At 38.1% G+C, this 21,680-nt stretch overlaps 1 protein-coding gene across 2 annotated transcripts in view; it reads left to right on the top strand.

The window, feature by feature from the left end:
* LOC124641208 (snake venom 5'-nucleotidase) overlaps nt 1–12,748 on the top strand; it is a 31,487-nt gene extending 18,739 nt beyond the window's left edge. For both annotated transcript variants that reach the window (XM_047179220.1, XM_047179221.1), the window contains 7 exons: nt 304–482; nt 1,898–2,053; nt 2,553–2,732; nt 6,594–6,718; nt 7,140–7,247; nt 9,836–9,932; nt 11,270–12,748. In XM_047179220.1, the coding sequence (XP_047035176.1) occupies nt 304–482; nt 1,898–2,053; nt 2,553–2,732; nt 6,594–6,718; nt 7,140–7,247; nt 9,836–9,932; nt 11,270–11,353 (929 nt within the window). In that variant the 3' untranslated portion in view covers nt 11,354–12,748. The remainder of the gene's footprint in view (nt 1–303; nt 483–1,897; nt 2,054–2,552; nt 2,733–6,593; nt 6,719–7,139; nt 7,248–9,835; nt 9,933–11,269) is intronic.
* The last annotated feature ends 8,932 nt before the right edge of the window (nt 12,749–21,680 follow it).

Here is a 21,680-nt window from a genome sequence, read left to right as displayed (position 1 = left end):
TACATACATATAGGTCAAACTGCGGACCTACTTTTTGTGAAGTCGGTTAAAAAGGGTAGGTAAAATACCTAACAGAACTTGGTCAACTTCTTACCTTGATAAAAACAATATAAATATGTACTTACATATTTCTAGCAAATCATCATCCTCCGAGCCTTTTTCCCAAACTATGTTGGGGTCGGCATTTCTAGCAAATAAACCATCGGATTTGAAGTTAATGAGATTCATCGTACATATTTTTTTATTACTTTAACCTTCGGATTTCAATACAATTACAATGCAATTCCATTCACTTTCTTCCAGCAATGATCGAAGGCAAAATGGACGAAGTGTTAGGCAAGATCTGTGTTCCTCTAGAAGGTCGGTTCTCCTGCATCAGAAGACAGGAGTGCAACCTCGGCAACTGGGTGTGTGATGTACTCCTGGCTGCTACCGGCGCAGACCTCGTGGTACTCAACTCTGGCACTTTTAGATCTGATCAGGTGAGGTGGGTGTGTGATACCCGGCTTCAAATCTATGTGTTCCTCTAGAAGGTCGGTTCTCCTGCATCGGAAGACAGGAGTGCAACCTTGGGAACTGGGTGTGTGATGTACTCCTGGCTGCTACCGGCGCAGACCTCGTGGTTCTCAACTCTGGGACCTTCCGATCTGATCAGGTGAGGGGGGTGTGGGATGAAAGTCTAAGAAACAGCATTTTTCAAACGCCAAAGTCACTCGTACATGAGACAGCCATCAAAAATGTGTCTAGAAAGCAAAAGCGGCACAACAAACGTCAGTCTGGTCAATGAACTGATGCTATTTACAGTTTATCTAAAATCTAAAAAAAATAGATTGTCAGATGGGGTCAGTTACTACTTCATATATTATCTTCAAAGTCAAAGTCAAAGTCAAAGTATTTATTATTTGTAAAACATAGGTAAACATAAAATGTAGATCTTAAAATTAAATAAAATAGTGCGCTATGTTCTGTCTATGGTGAGACGTACAAATATAGTTTGGACTACGTACTACGTAAAATAAGAAATATTTACAATTACATCTAGAACAGGAAAAATACCAACCAAGAAAAATATTTTAATTACATTTATCAATTACCGTGACATACTTACATTACATATTGCACTACAAAGTATCATTCTTCCTCCATCCATTTTTATTGTCCCATTGCTGGGCACAGACCTCTCGCACACTGGAATTTAATGTCTGAAATCCGCTCTATTTTAGGGTGTTATTAGACCAATCGATCAATCATCGATCGACGGCATCGATCGATGTCGACCGACTGGTCTAATAGCTTTACTTTACTGGGGCCCGATTCTCCTAATTTTACTTAAGCAACATACGATTCACGTTCGACTCGATTCGACTGAGATCCGATCCCGACTCGATTACGATTGAAGCGTATGTGGCATTCCGCTATTTTTTCTTTGAAATAAACGTTTTTATCCTTTTCTGTTATTCAATAATGAATCATTTTGTCTGCAAATGATTGAGGATTGCAAAATGATTGTACAGCAAACTACCGTATAGACCAAAATTACCAAAATAGCAGACCAATCGCACACCAATCAAATGTCAATCGAATACGATTGGTCTTTTATTAGTAGCAGAATGCCTGATATGGTTAAAACTGCTATCGCGATCATATTGCGATTCGATTTCTATTCGATTTTCACATTATTAACTTAGGAGAATCGGGCCCCTGGTCTAATAGCGTGCGGGCAGCGGGTGACGTGACGGCGGCGTCTACTAATCCATTCTGCCATCGATCGATGCCGTCGATCGACGATTGATTGATGTGTCGAATAACACCCTTAGAGGAGACCTGTGTCCAGTAGTATATGATGAAAGAGGCTGATGATTATGATAAAATATTAATAATTCCATATTATTTTCAGGTCCATGCTGCCGGAGATTTCACTCTCCGAGATCTATCCACCATCATACCGATGCGGGACCCACTAGTGGTGGTAGAAGCGACAGGCGAAGTGATATTACAAGTGTTGGAGAACGCTGTCAGCAAGTACCCCAGTCTTGAAGGGAGGTTTCCTCAGGTATGTTAGTAGTAGATAGGAGACTATTCGAGAACTGACCTAACTATTATCAGAAGTGAAAGTAAAGTAACTGTGTCTATCTGTCGGATGTCTGTTTCACGTCAAAACTACTGAACTGATTTGAAGCGAATTTGAAACACTGGTAGTCTGAGACAGGACATGACATATGAGGTCTTGTCTGTTGACTAACAGTTTCAAATTTCATTTCGGGCGAAGAAGTGAGAAGTGGTTCTTCCGGGAAGTAGGTGAAACCTTGACTGTATATCGTGATTCAGAACAAACTCAATCAAGTACTTCGCCATAACTAAAAATTCTCAATACATCATTATAGCTTACATAAATTACGTATATATATCTTGTGTACTTTATGGATACAGTACATCGGCATTATGAACTTTGACATTCCGTAGTAAAGTCTGTAACGGACTCTAAAACGCCTATCCTCTACCAACCTTCACACTTACACATCACACTAAATCATTTTCTCTTACCCTTCCAGGTAGCCGGCGTCTCCTTCGCCTTCGACCCCTCAAAGCCTGCAGGACAGAGAGTAGCGGAACAGGTCGTGAAGATAGGAGACGAGTACCTGCAGCGGCAGCAGGTGTACCGCCTCGCTATCAAGCAGTACCTCTATAGTGGGAACGACGGGTTTACTATGCTACCTAAGTGTAAGATATTGGTGAGTTTTAATGTTTAGTTAAATTAAAAAGAAATAAGTGAAAAAAATAATTAAACTATAGGTTATGTCACAATTATGTACCTAAGATGTTATTTGATTGAACAGCTTGTACCTTCATTGAAGGACTACATTGAATTGAATCACTCGAAGGATAACTCGTCAAGTCGTTGAATGTAACGTTTAACGTATTGACTGAACGTCTTTTTGTCAAGTTGTAGGGTACCGTACCCAGAAATATTAAACGACAAAAAATTAAAAATCCAGGGCCCTGTTATTAAGTCTTTGTTGTCCGTCTGTCTTTCCATTAAAGTCTACCTAGCCTTTTCCCAATAACGTTGGGGTCGGAGCTCTTGGAGCTTGGGGTGTATGGGGCCCACCAAGATCATCGGGCCCAAGCCAACCTCACCTGCTAGTCGGTACACCTGCTGGAAAACGAACGAGGCTCTGGCGCAGGCTTTCCCTTCGGGGTTGGGAGGTCAGACGGCAGTCGCTTCCGTAAAGGCCACATTATAGCCACATCAATGGGAAGCAAAAATAGGAAAAGGGTCACGGATAGGGCGCCGCCGCATAACGGCGCGCAGGAGCTTCGCCCGACTCCTGTGGCAAGTGGGCAAGGGCTACCGTGCCACGGGCGGGCACGGTCAAAGAAGCGAGCCCCTACCAAAAAGAAGATCCGCTTCGCAACGTGGAACATTGGCACGTTGACTGGACGCGCGAGGGAGCTGGCCGACGTACTCATCAGGCGGAGGGTGGCCGTGGCGTTCCTGCAGGAGACTCGGTGGAAAGGCAGCAGATCCCGGTACATTGGGAACGGCTACAAGCTGATCTATACGGGTGCACCTGGTGGGGAGAACGGGGTAGCTATAGTGCTAGCCGAGGGATTGCACGACGATATCTTGGAGGTGAAACGCCTTAGCGACCGACTTATGGTAGTCAAGGTGCTTATCGAGGGGGTTCAAACCCACTTGATAAGTGCATACGCACCACAGGCCGGTTGTAGCGATGCTGACAAGATTTCGTTCTGGAATAAACTCGGTGATGTGCTTAGTGGCATCCCGTTGTCGCAGGACATCGTTTTGGGGGGCGATTTGAACGGTCATGTGGGTGAGTTGGGGGTGGATTTTGAACGGGTTCACGGAGGCTTTGGATACGGTAACTGGAACACGGAAGGGGAAGAGATTCTCCGGACGTGTGCCGCAGCCGACCTGGCCGTTGTGAACACGTTTTTCAAAAAGAAACCTGACCATTTGATCACCTACAGGAGCGGGAGAAACGCGACCCAAATCGACTTCCTACTCACTAGAAGGCATCACATCAGCAAAGTAGCCAACTGCAAGGTCATACCCGGCGAGAGTCTCACTGCGCAACACCGTCTCCTTGTCATGGATCTCTGTGTGAAGCCCAAAGACAAACGTCCGGAGCACTTCCAACGCCAAATCAGGTGGTGGATGCTTGATGAAAACAAGTCCCACATGCTCGCCTCGGCTATCGGCGACAAGTGCGACGGAGCCGAAGGCGAACTTGTCCAAAAACACTGGGACAGGATTCAGGCATCTGTCACGGAGGCGGCGAAGGCTGTGCTGGGAATGTCTTAGGGTGGACGCAAGTGTGACAAGGAAACTTGGTGGTGGGACGACACAGTCCAGAGGCAGACTAGGGTGAAGAAAGCACTTTTTCTGAAGTGGCAAGCGTCCAACTCTCCCGAAGATCGCGACGCTTACAGGCTTGCAAAACGAGCCACAAAACGAGCTGTAGCCAGAGCCAGACGTAACCACTTACAGCCACTATATGATAGGTTGGAAACGTCTGAGGGGCAAAAGCTCATTTATAAGTTGGCTCGTTCCAGGATTAAAGCGGCACAGGACATCTCCAAGTGCCGCTGTGTCAAAGATCCTGACGGCAACCTGTTATGCGAGGACCTCGCGGTGAAGGAGAGATGGCGCTCTTATTTCCACGAGCTGCTGAATAAGCAGCACAGAGAAGTGCAGCCACCGGACCTCCCTCCGAATCAAGGACTGGTGCCACCGATAACGCCTGACGAAGTCCAGTTGGCTCTTCGCCGCATGAAAAATCGGAAAGCTGTCGGAGCCGATGGAGTCCCCATCGAAGTATGGAAAGCTATGGGGCCTCGTGGGGTGGGCATCCTAACAAAACCTATTTAACCGCGTATGGGACACCGGCCGGATCCCGAACCAATGGAGACGGAGTGTCATCACTCCAGTCTTTAAGGGCAAGGGGTCTGTGCAGGAGTGTGGAAACTATCGCGGTATAAAGGTCATGTCCCACACCATGAAGCTCTTTGAGCGGATCGTTGACTCTCGGCTCCGGCAGGAGTGCATTGTTTCGGATTGTCAGTATGGCTTCCGCCCTGGTCATGGAACCATGGACCCTGTTTTCGCCCTAAGTATTGTGATGGAGAAATACAGGGCGAAGAACACACCTCTGCATTTCCTTTTTCTGGACATGCAGAAGGCCTTCGACTGTGTTCCTCGCATGATGATCCCGTGGGCGCTGCGGTCCAAAGGGGTGCCAGAAGTCTATGTTGACATTATCCGAGACATGTACCGGGATTCCGATTCAGTGGTTCGGACCGCTGTTGGTGACACTACACCCTTCCCTGTTACCGTTGGAGTACACCAGGGCTCCGTCCTTAGCCCGTTTCTGTTCAGCGTGATACTGGACTCATTGTCCGAAAGCATCCGAGATGCGCATGAGCAGCCCCCGTGGTTGCTCATGTATGCTGACGAAATCGCGCTGGCAGACGCGGACAAGGGACGGTTGGTGCAGCGTGTTAACATGTGGAAGGAGTCACTCGAGAACGGCGGTTTGCAGCTGCATGTGGGGAAGACTGAGTACGTGGCCTGCAACTCGACAGATCCCACCTCCGTCTGCATAGACGGTAATATGGTTGAGCAGACGGACCAGGCCAGGTACTTGGGATCTGTCCTTCACGCGTCTGGTGGCATCGATTGCGACGTCAGGGCACGAATTTCGGCGGCATGGGCCAAGTGGCGTGAGGTGTCTGGTGTCATTTGTGACCCTAAAATGCCGGTTAAGCTGAAGGGACAGGTCTATAAATCCATCATTAGGCCTGTCCTTTTGTATGGCAGTGAAGCGTGGCCTGTGCTTGAGCGGCACAAGCAGGAGCTGCGGGTCACGGAGATGAAAATGCTGCGCTGGATGTGTGGAGTTACGCGGAAAGACCGCGTTAGGAACTCGCGCATCCGCGGCAGCCTTCATGTCCGTGACATTGCAGACAAACTGCAAGAGTGTCGCTTACGCTGGTACGGACACGTTTTACGGAAACCGGCCACTTACGTGGGGAACAAATGTCTAGCCATGGCGCCTCCGCCCGGCCGGGGCAGACTGGGTAGACCCAGGAAATGCTGGCTTGACGTCGTAAGGGATGACATGCGTGCCAATGGACTAACCACCAGGGATGCCGAAGACCGAGCGAAGTGGAGGAGAAGAAGCAGGAAAGCGGACCCCGGGCCCGGAAGGGCAACCGGGACAACGCTAGGATGATGATGATGATGATGTTGGGGTCGGAGCTCTTCAGATGCAGCTTAGTACTAGTGTTTTATAAGGAGCGACTGTCAATCTGATCTCGACCCGATGACTGCGACATATATAATTTACTTTATTTTTAACCTATAGTTAAGTTACTTGGGAAACCCAATACCCCTTGATAAGACTTATGTCAGACTTTCTGGCTGCTTACCATGACTTATGACAAGATCGCGCTAAGTGTTGCTTAGGTCGACTTTGACGATCGATCAGCACGGCGTTGGCTTAGTCACGAGCTCTTCTGTTGTTTGTCCTTCAAAATGAACTAATAATTAATTTAATTTTTCCTTCCAGATCCCAGAAGACATGTGTCCGGAGATCGGCATGGCTATCCAGAACCACTTCGCGGCCATCAACGTCCGCACCGGCCGCGCCCGCCCCAGCAAGCATCGACAGTCACTCGTTACTCTTAGCAGGAGGTGAGTAATGTTCTGGCTGATTGTCGGCCAGGACTGCTGTTGAACAGATCAGCCGGGAATTGAACTTGTGGCCTCTATGTATCTTTTCCGTATTTCTCATCAATACCAAAATAAGACATACATAACATACATAATACATAACATACATACATAAGCCAAAATAAGACACCTATTTGGTCTTATTCCAACCCGCTTCAGTGTTCTGGTCAAGGCCAAATACGAGGTAGTTGTAACATATGTTGAGGAATTTTCTCGATTCTAGTTAAAGTTTACTGCGTTAACGTACGTAAAGCTAACAAAATACATCCTCAACTAGAGAACCTACTCTTCTTAGGTATCCAATGTAATTGACGTGTAACAAAGCTAATTTAATGCACCTACTTTCAACAAAAGTTTCTAACTTAATGTCTTATGATTTCAGGCACAGTCTAGTTAAAATGCTAGACGGCAGTGTAGAGCTGGACGGGCCGCCGCCGCTGCGCCGCGCCTCGTCTGCTGCGGTCGAACCTACTTCACACGGACACCACAGGTACAATAAGTAAGAATATGCATATAGGTTTACTGGTATTTATTGCTGTTAAAATATTTTTAGTAGTTTAGAATATAATTCAAATATTTTTCCTGTACTTTAAATTCCAATAATTATCAATACACACTATATCATACTTAAAATTATATTTTAAAATTCTACAAACTGAAATACAAAAATATATAAACAAAAATTATTATAGTTTAGAATGAACCATCATCATCAGACTTAAAAGTCCGGGTTTCTTTGAAATGTTTTCCTTCGCATTTAAGTATGGGTGTTATCGATTTATTCAGAATGTACATACAAAGGCTATACATATACTACATACAAATTGGTATTCTTCTATTTTTCAATTTCATTAAGTGAGAAAACGAAATAAGGCAGAGTATAAAAATACCTTCGGAACCTATAGCCACCTTTTTCTATCATTTTATTTGTCACTAGCTTCTGCCCGCGACTTCGTACGCGGATCCTGTCCCTTATGCCAGCGACTACGGGGTCAGCAAAATCAAAGATCTGAATAGTCGCAATAGACGTGACCATAGGGATAAAAGTAGTGATTCTAATTCATCCGCATTTAAGTTGTGTGTGGCAAAAATATTACGTAAAAAACATTAAATAGATGACAAAGTCGTGGTGACTTAGTGGAATTCGTGGTGGTTTAGTGGGTAGAGAACCAATCTCTTAAGTATGAGCGTGCGTCTTTGATTCCAGGTCTGGCAAGTGCCTGCCAATGCAACTTTTCTAAGTTCGTATGTACTCTCTACGTATATTTTGGATACCAATGACCGTTATTTGGAGGGGATGTTAAACTGTAGGTTCCGACTGTCATTGAACATTCCATTCTTGGCAGTCGTTATGGGTAGTCAGAAGCCAGTAAGTCTTACCAAGGGGTGTTGGGTTGAGCGGGTAACCGGGTTGTGGAGGTCAGATAGGCAGTCGCTCCTTGTAAAACTCTGGTACTCAGTTGCATCGTGACTGGAAGTCGACCCTAACATAATTGGGACAAAGGCTTTTGAGATAATAACGACAATAATAATGAGATATAGGTACCGCAGGACATCTGAGGCTGATGACGGGGAGTAGCGACCCCACGGGGCTATATATACTGAGTTCTCCAGGGAGTGTATACTGTCCCCCATCTCCGGCCGGTCGGAGTGAACCATGACGGGGATAGGTCTCACGCCTCTGGCTTGGCTTGGCCGTCCAGAGTGGAGTCGCTAGAGCAGGATTAGTAGCCCTGCTGAGGGTAGGTGCCTCATGGTAAGCACAGGGAGCGCGTAATCTGCGTTTAAAGTCCGCCGAGGTATCCTCACCCTTCAGCTGCTCATGTCCCTGTTGCCCTCTTGTTGCTATTCAGTGACTGGTTCCCGGGGGCCCAGTAAGTGAGGTGGCGAGTCTCCACCTGCCGTTTTTACATGTACCTAATACATTGTCATCCACTAACATCCCATCACAATAGCCCAAGTAGTTTTCCTCCATAGTTAGCAATAGTTTAGCACAGAACCGGGGATTGTCTTTTTTTTAACGACGTCCACCGGGGATTGTCCTTGGATTCATTTCTATAGTGTATAAAGGGATAATCGTCGGTTTTGTGTCAACATTTCATTAAAGTTGTCTCAAAAGGACTTCAGCGTGTTGGCTTCGGCCCCACGTTTGCCTCCCAAAAATTTGGAACTCTGTAGTCCCGAGGTCTGGAAGAGACATACAAAATAATAATGAGATATAACGCAACAAAGTTAGAGAGTGGGGGCTCGTGACGCCACGTTTAGGTATGTAAAATTTGTACTAAGCAGTGACTTAACACGAAATTAAAGCGTTATTGTATCTTCGTTATTATTTGTTTGTGTGAGAGAGAATAGAAAAATGCGTCAATAGAGAGTGCTTATCAGATTGAACCACTTTTGCTAAAACGTCATATCTTCATATGCTTCATATAGTCTAGCAGGGCTCCTGGAGTTCCACATCAGGTGTTTTACATCTTCAATTTTTATAAGTCAACAGAGAGTGCTTATCAGATTGAACAACTTTTGCTAAAACGTCATACCTCTATATGGTACAGAGAAGCTGGGCTCTTGGGGTTCCACATCAGGTGTTCCAGATCTTAAAATTTATTGTCTCAGCTGAAAATGCTCATCAAATGAAACAATTTTTGCCACGGCACCATGTTTGTATCTCTTATAGTTTTATTGGTCTGTTGGAGTTCTGCATCAGGTCTTCAAGTTTCGAAGATAAATTATAGCCTATATGTTGACCAGGCTTAATACTGATACAACAAAGAAAAAATCATTGAAATCCGTTCAGTAGTTCGGAAGATTAGCGTGTACAAACAAACAGACATACAGACAGAATTTTTTTTTTGGATTTGTGCTCCATTACTGTTTCTAAACCCCACCCAATTATTATTTTTTTAATATATTCAATGTACAGACACAGTTTTTTTACAGATTTATTATATGTATAGACTAAGTTAATAATCAATTTTAGTGTAGAAACTAAATGTATTTATTTAATAATGACACTATCGGTAATAAATGATATTTGAATTTGAAGTTAATAATATAAATATTTTATGAAAATTCCAGGTTAACCCGTCGAGCGTCGCTGGATGATCTTGAACAACAATCGTGTGAACTGGCGCCTAAACTCGAAAACAGAATTATTGTACTCAATAAACCTGAGGTAAATATAAAGTAACCTAATCAATTCAAGTTAATAAATTAAATAAATATCGACAATACTAATATTGCCGGTGGTACAGTATTTTATAATTTTAAAATATATATTTTTTTCCTGTGACCACTGAAAATCAACCAAAAACATGGGGTTTTTTAAATTTAATTTTTAATTATTTTATGACGAAAATATCAAAAATATCCACTATCAAAATTGTTTCTTTTTTTCCTTTTTTTCTAAAACATTTTTTTTATTTTATCATTTAGGATAGTGACGGAATAATAGTAAATGGAAAAACAGATTAAAAATAAACTTCGGTTGGGACATAGAATCTACATGATAAACAAACTATTAGAAAAATGTTTTGTAAGTATTTTCATTAAAAAATGGTTGCTGGGATATGTTCAAACTATCACTATATATACCTACCTATCTATATGTTTCACAACTTAAAATTACTTCGCCATCACTTCTAAATTATAAAAATCATTGTAAAATAAGCATGAGGGAATATATTGGTATTTGTAAATTCATCAACTTAAACTATTCTAAACTGTATAATTTATGGAATGAAATACCGTGGGATATAAAACAATTATGGCAGGGTATGGCGATCTTAAAACTATTACTGACATCTATCGTTTCACGTTTCTTACAGCCAGTTTCTTCATCAAAAGTAAAAGCCAAAGTAATGTCATATAGTTAAAGTAACGATCAAATCCATTTTCAGCCAATTTCTTCATCAAAAGTAAAATCCAAATTAAAAATCAAAGTAATGTCTAAAGTAAAAGTAACGGTCAAATTTAGTTTTTCTATTAGTTTTGCTGTCACTTTAGCCTTGAAAAAACGAATTTGACCCTTACTTTTACTTTAGACATTACTTTGACTTTTATGTTTGATGAAGAAACTGGCCGTTTATCTATTAGTTTTGCTGTTACCTGCCTTGAAAAAACGAATTTGACCGTTACTTTTACTTTATGGCATTACTCTGGCTTTTACTTTTGATGAAGAAGCTGGCCGTTAATCATCAACTGTAAATACCGAACACTTTTAACGCCTATTTTATTAATACCCAAGTTCACTGACAACATGAACGTCAATTTCCTTAAAACAATTGTTTACTTGTAAATTAAAATTCATAGCAAGCAATTATTTTAAGAAATCTGACGTGTATGTTATCATTGTACCTTTGTGGGCCTTTGTAAGGTTCCTAACTTTCAACCACAGTACATTCAAACGTCCATTCCACATTCATACAAAGGTATTCATATCCCGTGGTTTAACAACTTTCCAAGAATTTAACACAAACAAAAATGACTTACAATACCTATATTTTTCCATAGGAGCTCCAAGCATTGATAGCCGAGCGTACCCGCTGGGAGTCGGACACCGTCATTCGGGAAGTGGACGACGAAGGTTCCCCCTAAGAACTACCCTCCCTGTACGGCTGTTTCGTGTGGTACAAACACTTCCAGTAGCCACCTGACACTAAAAAGTACCACGCGGCTAAAAGTACCAAACAGGAGATTTTCAGTTCGCAAAGACGTTAAGGTAGGAATTTATTGTGATTCTTTCGTGTTAAATGTACCAGTGTATTTTTTTAACACCAAGTGGTTTTTTTTTTGTGGTATTAAAAAGTACCACTTGGATAAACTGTGTTTGCAAGTACCTGGTGTACTGTTTTACTAGTAATTTAATGTGCTATTATTTTTTATGTAAATTGATGGAAAATATTCTAAGTATTATGTTTTAATAATGTAACATTCGATTTAATTAAAATATAATACTTTTGGTATTTAAATGATACCGAAGGCGACCTAACAACGAGGATTGTAAAATAAAACAAAAATAATTTGGCAGGTACAAACTGGAAGTCACAACACCAATATTGCAAAATAATGTAAATTAAGCATTATTTAAATAAAAGGTTTACTTACTAGCTTTACCTAGTAAAATATCATAACCATTTAAGAGATTAATTTGTGCCTGAATCAATTGATTTCATTGAGTGAGAATCGAACTCTCCATCACTTACAATTCAGATCGGACGTGATGTGAACTTTGTCCTCAAAAGTCATATACCGCTTTGATAAAGAAAATCGAGCTTGAATTGAGAGAAAACTACGGAAAGTATTATCTTATGATGTTAACTCAACCGTCGCCTTCAATCCTTATGAGATTATCGATGTTTTCTAAACGAATTTTTAAATCGCATAGTCTTAATTATTTATCATGTCGTAATTAAATCAAATTGGCGTTACTGTTGCTTTCAACCGACTGCGAAATGCAAAGAAGTGTAATGCTTTGAATGCTGCAGACAGAATCGAATGTCAAAAAATATTGTCGTAAGTGTGACATTCTAAAAACGAAGAACATCTCTCGATTATTCGTTTTATGTTGATTTTCTTAGAAATTAAAAGTTTCGTAGCAAACAGTGGCGCCATCTACAATGTAAATCCGTCTATATTTGCGTTCAATTATACTCAAATATCGTGTTAGCTCGGAATAGATATCTACCTCATGCATAGTATTCCAATCTATGTGATATAGACTGCTATAGTGTTGGAAAACTCTCTTAAAACCAATTCAAACAAAAATATAAAACATTTCATAGTTTTTGAAACCAGAATCAGCCAAAAACTTTGTTATACGAATAAAAAGCGATATAAGAGTCTTCGCTAACTACTTATCAAATATGTATTTCAAAACATACATAAAGAAACCCTCTCTCTTTTCCCAAAACTATAGTAGTCTATAATTTATTTTGAAGTATCTAGTATTAAACGCTTTTAGGCTTTCATAGTGTAAAGAAGCTCACAGTGCTGGTGTTAATTGACTTCTCGAATGCGTTCAATACAGTCAGTCACGATCTCCTGATGCACATCCTATCCTTCTACAAGGTGTCTTCTCAAGCGCTGGATTGGTTCATGTCTTATCTTCAAGACCGCCAGCAGTCAGTACGAGTTGATGAAGTGACATCAAATTGGTGCAAATTGGATGCTGGTGTGCCACAAGGCGGTATTCTTTCTCCACTTTTATTTTCAATTTTTATAAATCTCCTTACTCTTGAACTTCAGTCTGCGTATCATCTTTATGCTGATGACTTGCAATTATATCGTCACTCCAGCCTCGAGGACTTATCTGCTACAATCATGGAATTAAATAATGATCTAGCTGGGTTGAAGAGCTGGGCTGATAGGTTTGGAGTGGCGGTAAATCCTGGCAAGTGTCAAGCTATTTTAGTTGGTAGTAGTCGCATTATGCAAAGAGTGGATTTAAGCAGCTTACCTCCGGTACAATTTGATGGTATGAACATCCCTTATAACTCAAGCGTGAAAAACCTGGGCTTACATATCGACACTACGTTAAGCTGGCAATCTCATATTGGGAGTGTTAGCCAGAAGGTAACAGGTTTGCTGCGCTACTTTTATCGGTTAAAAAACCTTCTCCCGTTCAACGTGAAAGCGATGCTTGTGCGAACCTTGATCTTTCCCATAATTGATTATGGTGATGTTTGCTTCTATGACCTGAATGCAGATCTGCTCAATAAACTTGACCGGCTTCTCAACAATTGCATTCGATTCGTTTTTAATCTCCGCAAGTACGATCATGTGTCTGCTTATCGAGACCAGCTTAGATGGCTGCCAATTAGGCAAAGACGTGAGATGAGAGCATTAACTACTCTATTTTCCATTCTTCATACTCCTTTTTCACCTCCTTATTTATCATGCCACTTCCAGTTTTTGTGTTCTCAACATGACAGAAATTTGCGTTCCTCCAACAACCGTCTACTCCAATGTCCCTCACATCGCACAGATTTCCTTCATTCCTCTTTTTTTGTCCAATCTATTCTTTTATGGAACAAGTTGCCCTCGGAAATTAGGATGATTAATAGCCGATTGACTTTCAAATTGAAGCTTCGTGAGTATCTTCACCAGAGTTTGCAGAATTGACACAACTGTGCATTTGATTTTGTGTTATTTATATATGTATTAAAGTTTATTTAATATTATATATATATGTGTATGTATAATAAGTCTATGTACGTTTATATATTTTCGATTTGTCTCATATACATATTTAGTGCACCTGCCATGAAATTTCTCCACCACCTAAAGGTTGACTGGTAGAGAACGCCTAAGGCGTTAAGTCCGCCTTTGTACATTGTTTTTTTGTAAAATGTGTGCAAAAAGTATAATAAATAAATAAATAAATAAATAAAATAAAGAGTGGGGACGAACAAAAAGTAAAAATCTATTTCACAGATTACAACAATAAAACTCACTAAATTAAAAACTTTAACTCTCAGTCAATATTTCGCAATTGTACAAATTATATCACCTATTTCAGATATTATCTAATCAGAAAATTCATACGAGTTTTTGATTGTGCAAAGTGTCTCCACTCTAGATAGGCCTAGTCTTCCGTTAAATACTATAATGTAAAAACCCTTTTTCTGAAAGTCTGTTGAAAATATCAAATACGATCTAATATGCAAAGTTAGATAAACGAGTACTTGATATATTTTGATGAACTTTCGGAAACCGGGTTTACTCTGTTGTGTATATCTCATCCTCATCATTATTGGATAGTCTTCTGGGCTTGTAAACCCACTGTCCGATTGCTATTTAAGAGTTTTTAGCAAGTAGATATACGAATTTTACATAGCTTGCAAGTGGACTAAAGATAAAAGTGGCATTATCCAAATATATGCAAATTAATGAGGGTATTAGCTTAATTAATTTCTTTCTTCATTACTTTAAGGAAACCTCTATTAAAAAATCGAGATCTTGTCACTTTTATCTTAAAAGATATAATCGTCCTTATTTGCCAAAACCACACATATCATAAAATCAAAATACAAGTATTTTGTCTCAAAACTTCCATACACAAATAATTATTATTATTAACAAAAAAACAATATTATTTACGAAATCGTTAATAGTATTTTTGGGAAAATTAAAAATAGTTATTATGTTTAATCGGTATAAGTAATCGAATTTTGAAACTTTGCGCTTTTAACGAAAAATTGCGCAAAGTTTGCGCAACTTTTTTCTCTGCGCTAAATAGTTTTAAGGCGAAGTAATGTAATTTAGATGTAAGCGTTAATAACCAGCTAGATAGCTTAGTACTGCAGCATAATAATATACATAATAATGAACAGTCTTACATCAAAGCATTAACATTAACACCGATACCAAAAATATATCTAAAAAAGCTATTTCTATAATCTACAATAACTGCTACATAAAGCTGAGAGAGATATTATCATTCCGAGACATTTGAAATAACTCATAGTATGAAGTAAAAAGAAATTAATACCGTAAATGTACAATGACTTCCGTATTTATACTCACAGTACCCATTTATGTAAAATATATAAAACTTTACATAAAATATAACAAACACCGCTACAACTGCCTTTACTGCTGTGCTAGGTAATTTATTAACTACTGTATTTTATAATATGACACCAACTAATAAACTATTTGTACAGAAAGTTCAACTCTAAAATGTTTCAGGTAATTTTATTACCTAATAAAAAATCAAAAAACAAGCAATTTTCAACGGCTATAAAAAGTGGTGATTATTTTGCTTTCGAAGAACAATCGTTCCTGGCAGTATGCCAATGGAAAAAGGTATGTTAACATGGGATTTTGTAATGAACTTTCTGTACATGGTAAACACATGAAATAATCAACAAATTATGATAGACATTAAGAAAACGATAGTTGTGGTGTGATCGAATAGATTTAGCAATTTAGTTTATTATTTATATTTCATACTCAAGAAATTAACTACCAAAGTGAAAATGGAACTTAAGTATTTATGTTAGAGCATAATCTACAAAATCTGTCTCCAGTCTAAGAACCCGTTTCTCAAAAATCTCATTTAGTTCTGTCATCAAACTTAATGGCGGCTCGCAATCAACTTCAAAGCACAAGTACCGTTCCGAGTCATTATAAAGTTTAGCGAAAGATATTATCTGAGAAAAGGAAGAAGAAAAAATGTTGTATTTTTCAGTAATCTTGAATTTCCATAATAATAAAAGCTAAAAGATTTGGTAGAACACAGACATTTTGTGTCGATATCTCGAAAATACTTTACACAAACACATACATATTTTACACACACACACAAATACAGTATTAATATAGAGTACAATATTCGTATGATAAGTAGCAATTTTATTTTCTAGTATTTGGAACACTAACTTATGTGAGTGCCTTTGCAAAGTATAGTTTTTCTGCAATTCATTAGATTAGTCGAAAGTACCATTTTGGTACTTTTTAGTGACAGCACGATAAAACACTGAGTGACATTTAGTGGCACGTTGGCACTTTTGATGTCCATGAAAATGTGAAAAAATAATAATTTTGTGATTTCAAAAAAGCATAGTTTTGTTAATATTTTTTAATACAATTTATTTTTTATGATTTTTGAGTTTACTAATTATGTTTTTTGTATATTCGCATGTTTTTCATTTAATTCATACGTTAATATAGGTTGAATTTAACAATTTTATTAATTTAAAAATATTGTTACAAAAAGACATGCTTAGTGATCTGATTATAGATAAAAACATGCCTTATTTATTGAGCAATAAGATTGCTTTTGATGCTTGATCAAAAATAATGTTCATATTTTATAAATTATTATAATAGGCATGATGACAAATTTTTAAATTCCTTTGTATGATGTAGGTATACGTCTATTTTATATGAAAAATTATTAATTTTAAGAAAATGCGAAGTTTTTTTATGAAATAATTGCATTTTTCTCTGTCCACTTTGAATCCGGCGCGAAAACGCTTGTCAGTGTCATGTCGTCACTTGTGACGTCACGACTGAAATTACAAGACGCAAGTAAACAACGCTCGTGCAATAATTAAGTTTTTTGTGTTATTAAATATGAATTCGAAAGGGCATAGTTGTTGTGGGGTCCCCCAGTGTAAGAACACGTCCAAAACAACTCCTGATAAGTTATTTGTGTACGTTCCTCACAATAAAAAAATACGAAACAAGTGGCTTAAACTTGCAAGGCGAGATTCAAAAGCAATATTGCCCAGGGTACAACTTTATTTTTGTGAAGATCACTTTGATGTAAGTTATTATATAGTTCTCTAGATTCTAGCATAGTTTATAATGTAAATAACTATACTAGTCAAAACAAAATAAGGGCCACCATGTTTTTTTAGTATTCTTATTAAGTTATTAAGTTTGGGGGTGGGAAAATTATTGAATTTAATTAATTGATTAATTTTTAATGTAATTAACTTAAAATTAATGTTTGGAATAAAAAACAAACGTCAATGTTAATTTTTTTAATAAAATAATCATTTTTTCTTAAAATTATGCATGACAAAAAAGGGTTTTCTTAAAAAAGTAAGTTTTTTTTTAGTTTTTTTTTTTTTACTTTTATCAATACCGTGTATGGCCTCCCCTCTTCTGAACACATTCTTGAAGTCTGGATGGCATACTCTCAACCAGGTGTCGCACCGTTTCTTCTGGAATTTGTTCCCAGCTGGTTTTGAGCACATTAATGAGTTGTGCTTCGTTGTGCACAGGCTGATTTGTGTTCCGAACGCTTCTTTTCAACAAGTCCCACATGTGCTCAATTGGGTTAAGGTCCGGACTGTTGGCGGGCCACGGTAACACCTGTATACCAGCTTCGTCTAGAGCTTCCCTGGTGGCTCTAGCTGTATGAGCGCGGGCATTATCGTGCATTAATTTGAATTCCGCACCAATTCTTTGTGCGAATGGCACCACATAGGGTCTTATGACCTGCTCAATGTATCGCTGAGCCGTTACTGTGCCTTCATTGAGAATTACAAGCTCTGTTCTACCAGAAAGTGAAATTCCCCCCCACACCATTACATTAGGACCCCCAAATCTGTCACTTTCATGGATGCAAGCATCTGAAAATCGCTCACCTTCTCGTCTCCAAACCCTAATACGACGATCATCACTGAAAAATTTCACTTTGGACTCGTCTGTGAATAATACCGTGCTCCAATCACTCATGTCCCATTGCTGGTACTGCCTTGCGAATGATAATCGGTTTGCACGATGCGCACTTGTCAATGGAATGCGTACTACGCGCCTCCTAGAGAATTGTTGATCTTCATGCAACCGATTTCTGATCGTTTGGTCACTAACGCGGGTACCCGTCGCCTGCCGCAAGCGGTTTTGTAAGGAGCGAGCGGTAACGAATCGCTCTCTGCGGGCAGTCAGGCGTATATAACGATCTTCCTGTGATGTGGTTGCTCGAATCCTGCCTGATCCTCGTCTCCTGGTGACACTCCCAGTCTCTTGAAATTGATTCCAAGCATTCTGGATCGCACGTCGTGAAAAACCTAGCTGCAGAGCTACAGAACGCTGAGAATGGCCCTCCTGAATCAATGTGATGGCTCTAGTTGTGGTCTGCAGGTCCATATGTCTTCGAATCCTCGGCATTGTTCTCTCAAAATGTTAATTCACGCTTAAACTTAGCAAAGTTTGTCTAATCACGAAGCAATCCAAAGTTGAACTGACTCAAAAGTTAAAAAATAAAGTCTTAAAATAGGGTAAATTCAAGTGGTTAAACAAAACTTACACATTCTACCCACTTAAAAAAAAGATGCAAGTGGTATTGTCGCATTAGTGTTTGTTAACACTTTAGTGAACACCACAAAAAAGAATTAGCCACTTAGGATCGCTTTAAAATTATAAAATTGAGTGAGACTTCAAAATAATCAAGTGGCCCTTATTTTGTTTTGACTAGTATATTTCGAGATTAGGTTTCATCTCTCATTGTTTTTTAATTAAACTAGTATACTTACATGGAAGTTTTAACATTTCTAAATTCAGCTGAACAAAAATCTTTATTTGATGCCAAAAACTTTCCCAGCATTATGATATCAATTCTAGGCAAATTAGCGCTGTTTGCCTTGATAAATCCGGGCTCCATAACTCGTGTTATAAACAATTAATTAATTAAAAACAAAGATCGCAGTGGAAGTTCACAATAACGAAATGTGACATTCGCGCGCTTTCGCGCGAGTTGTTTTGAGAAATGACGTCACGAGCTCTGATTGGTGTTCAAGATATCATGGCGGATTGCCTTATTTCGTAATTTTATTTAATAAAAATACATATTAATCACATTATTAATAAAGAAAACAATGCGCGTTTTATATTCCAAGCTTCAAGTTTAATTTAATAAATATATTATTTTAATGATTTTTGATTACTGTCATCATGCCTATTGTTGCGTATTATAACTCTAATATTATTAAGTTTTTTTTTAAGCCACACATGTACAATTGCGTGCAATAATACGTATTCGCTTAGTAATTTGAAAACCGATTTCTTCCGGTTTATACTTAGAAATGGAACCATTTTTGTAATATTGTGGCTTCGAGAGTATTACGCTAGTGAAAACGTTGAACTTTAATCAATACATATGGGGAAATCGCTGATGAATTTTGCTAAGACGTGTATGCATAGCATATTATTACACGTGATTGTACTTTTATTTTTCGTATCGTTGTGATTTTAATTTTAATTGTAACTACCATTATCATAATTTTCATGTTAAAACTATAGTTAATTTGAATATTTAACACAAAAACCTGATATTATTTTTATGAATCGTAAGAAATGGATATATTTTAAAATTGTATCGTCTAGGAGGTAACATATGAATAATTATTAAATAATAAGTGTTGTGATGAATATAAAACTAGAATATTATAGTTCGGCCATTCAGAGAATGCGTTCCTGACACGTCGCGATTGAACTGACGACGTAATAACATTCATTGATTATTGATATAATAATGTTGTTTTAATGCTCCTCAATTGTTAAAACGGTAAACAACCAGCAAAAATATTTTTATCGTAACTGCAACGCCATTGCAAAGTTACGTCGTCAGTTCAATCGCGACGTGTCAGGAACGCATTCTCTGAATGGCCGAACAATAGCTATAAAGACACGCACTCCATTTTATTAGTGCTAGAGCACTATTAGTTTCGAACTTTTTGGCGGGTATCATATTTTATTTTTAATTTACATACTATCATAAATAAACATCATTGTAATATCGATTTGTGGAATAGTAAATGCAATATGAAATATCTACAACTGTGGATTTTTTAAGAAGATAAGAAACATTTATTTGTACGAATATGAAAGGTGTTGAGAAATATATTACTTTACCTACTTATCGCGACATGTACAAAAACCCATTTTCAACAGCGATAAATATTGTCACAAGAAAGTATGGCAAAATATGTCATTATTTTACTATTTAAATAAATAGCAAGAATATTGAAAAAAGTTGACGCTTCAAATGCGGTAAACTGAATATATTATATATCATTTCAAATCTATGTAAAATATAATGTCCGCCAAAACGTTCGTATTTAAGGCATAATTAGCACGCCATTGCCAGTGATTTCAGTGAATCTTCGCTAGCGTACGAATATTGTGATATATTTATGAATTACGTTGCTATTGTTATTGTTTTTTGATTTGTCTATTATTATTAAAGTTAGTGTGAATATTTTTTGTGTTTTCTTTATAAAACCTTGACCGTTGAGGATATCATCAACTTCTTCATTTTATTAATACAAGCTGTTGATTTGCATCCGTGCCATAGTCAAGGACGTAATTATGCTAATGATTCTCGACCCAAATCAACAAAAACATTAGTACGTAATTTTTTTTTATTTTTTTTTTCGTAATTCCGTCAAAGTCATCTAGCCGTATTTAAACTTGGCGCGTGTGTTACTGGCCTTAAAACCGTGCTGCGCCCTCACACAAAGGCAAACACAAAGCATACGCAACGATTATTCATAAATTTCATTCATAAAATTGGATTACTTCTGAAATACTACGACATTACAATGACAAAAAAAGCAGTGCATATTAGCTATTTCCCGTCTACTGTGATTCCAATCGATTATTTACGTATTTTATGTCCTCCTCCTGAAATATGGCACAGATACAAATCAACACCTTGTATGTACAATTAAAATTGCAATACAAAAACTGACTTTACCTACTTTTTACCGACTTCCCAACACGGAGGTTCATATGTATGTATGTCTGTTTATATTTTTTTGTAATTATCTGAAGACTGATTGAACAATAATTTGAGTGTTCAGGTATTTTGTGTTTGATTATGTTCATGAACGCTGGGATATGGTCGTCGTATCGTGGGATATGGTCTTTGGATAAAATAATGCTATCATAGTCAAAAATAATACGGCGTTATTAAATTAGAAATCATTTATTTACACTTATTACAGTAATAAATATCGCATAGTCGACCATCCAGTTATTTACAGTTACACAATCATTTATTCACAATTTTAAGTCGATATCATTGAATCGCTTTTATTTAAGCAATATTATTACACAATATACATTATATTTTTTATCTTTTTCTTTCTATAGTAATGAATTATTTTTAGAATTATGTCCATACACTCGACTTCTGGAAAAAAAAATTGTTTTCTCATTATGTTTGCAAATTTTCATTTTGTATTTTCAAAAAAAATATAGTGAGTGTATCTCTATATTTAAGCCTCGGTTATTCCTACTAGTGATGTATAAAATATTATTCATAATAAATTGCATTCATATTTATTTTGATGATAATTAATCTTCTTTTTTGATATTTTACAATTAATAATAGGCATGTATTTACACATAAGCACCTACATATAATATTTACTAAGTTATCATTTTCGAGTCGCATTTAGTCATT

Source organism: Helicoverpa zea, chromosome 22, assembly GCF_022581195.2.
Source record: "Helicoverpa zea isolate HzStark_Cry1AcR chromosome 22, ilHelZeax1.1, whole genome shotgun sequence".
In the NCBI taxonomy this organism is placed as follows: Eukaryota; Metazoa; Arthropoda; class Insecta; order Lepidoptera; family Noctuidae; genus Helicoverpa; species Helicoverpa zea.
The sequence above is the reverse complement of the archived record's forward strand: the minus strand, read 5'-3'. Positions and strand labels throughout refer to the sequence as shown.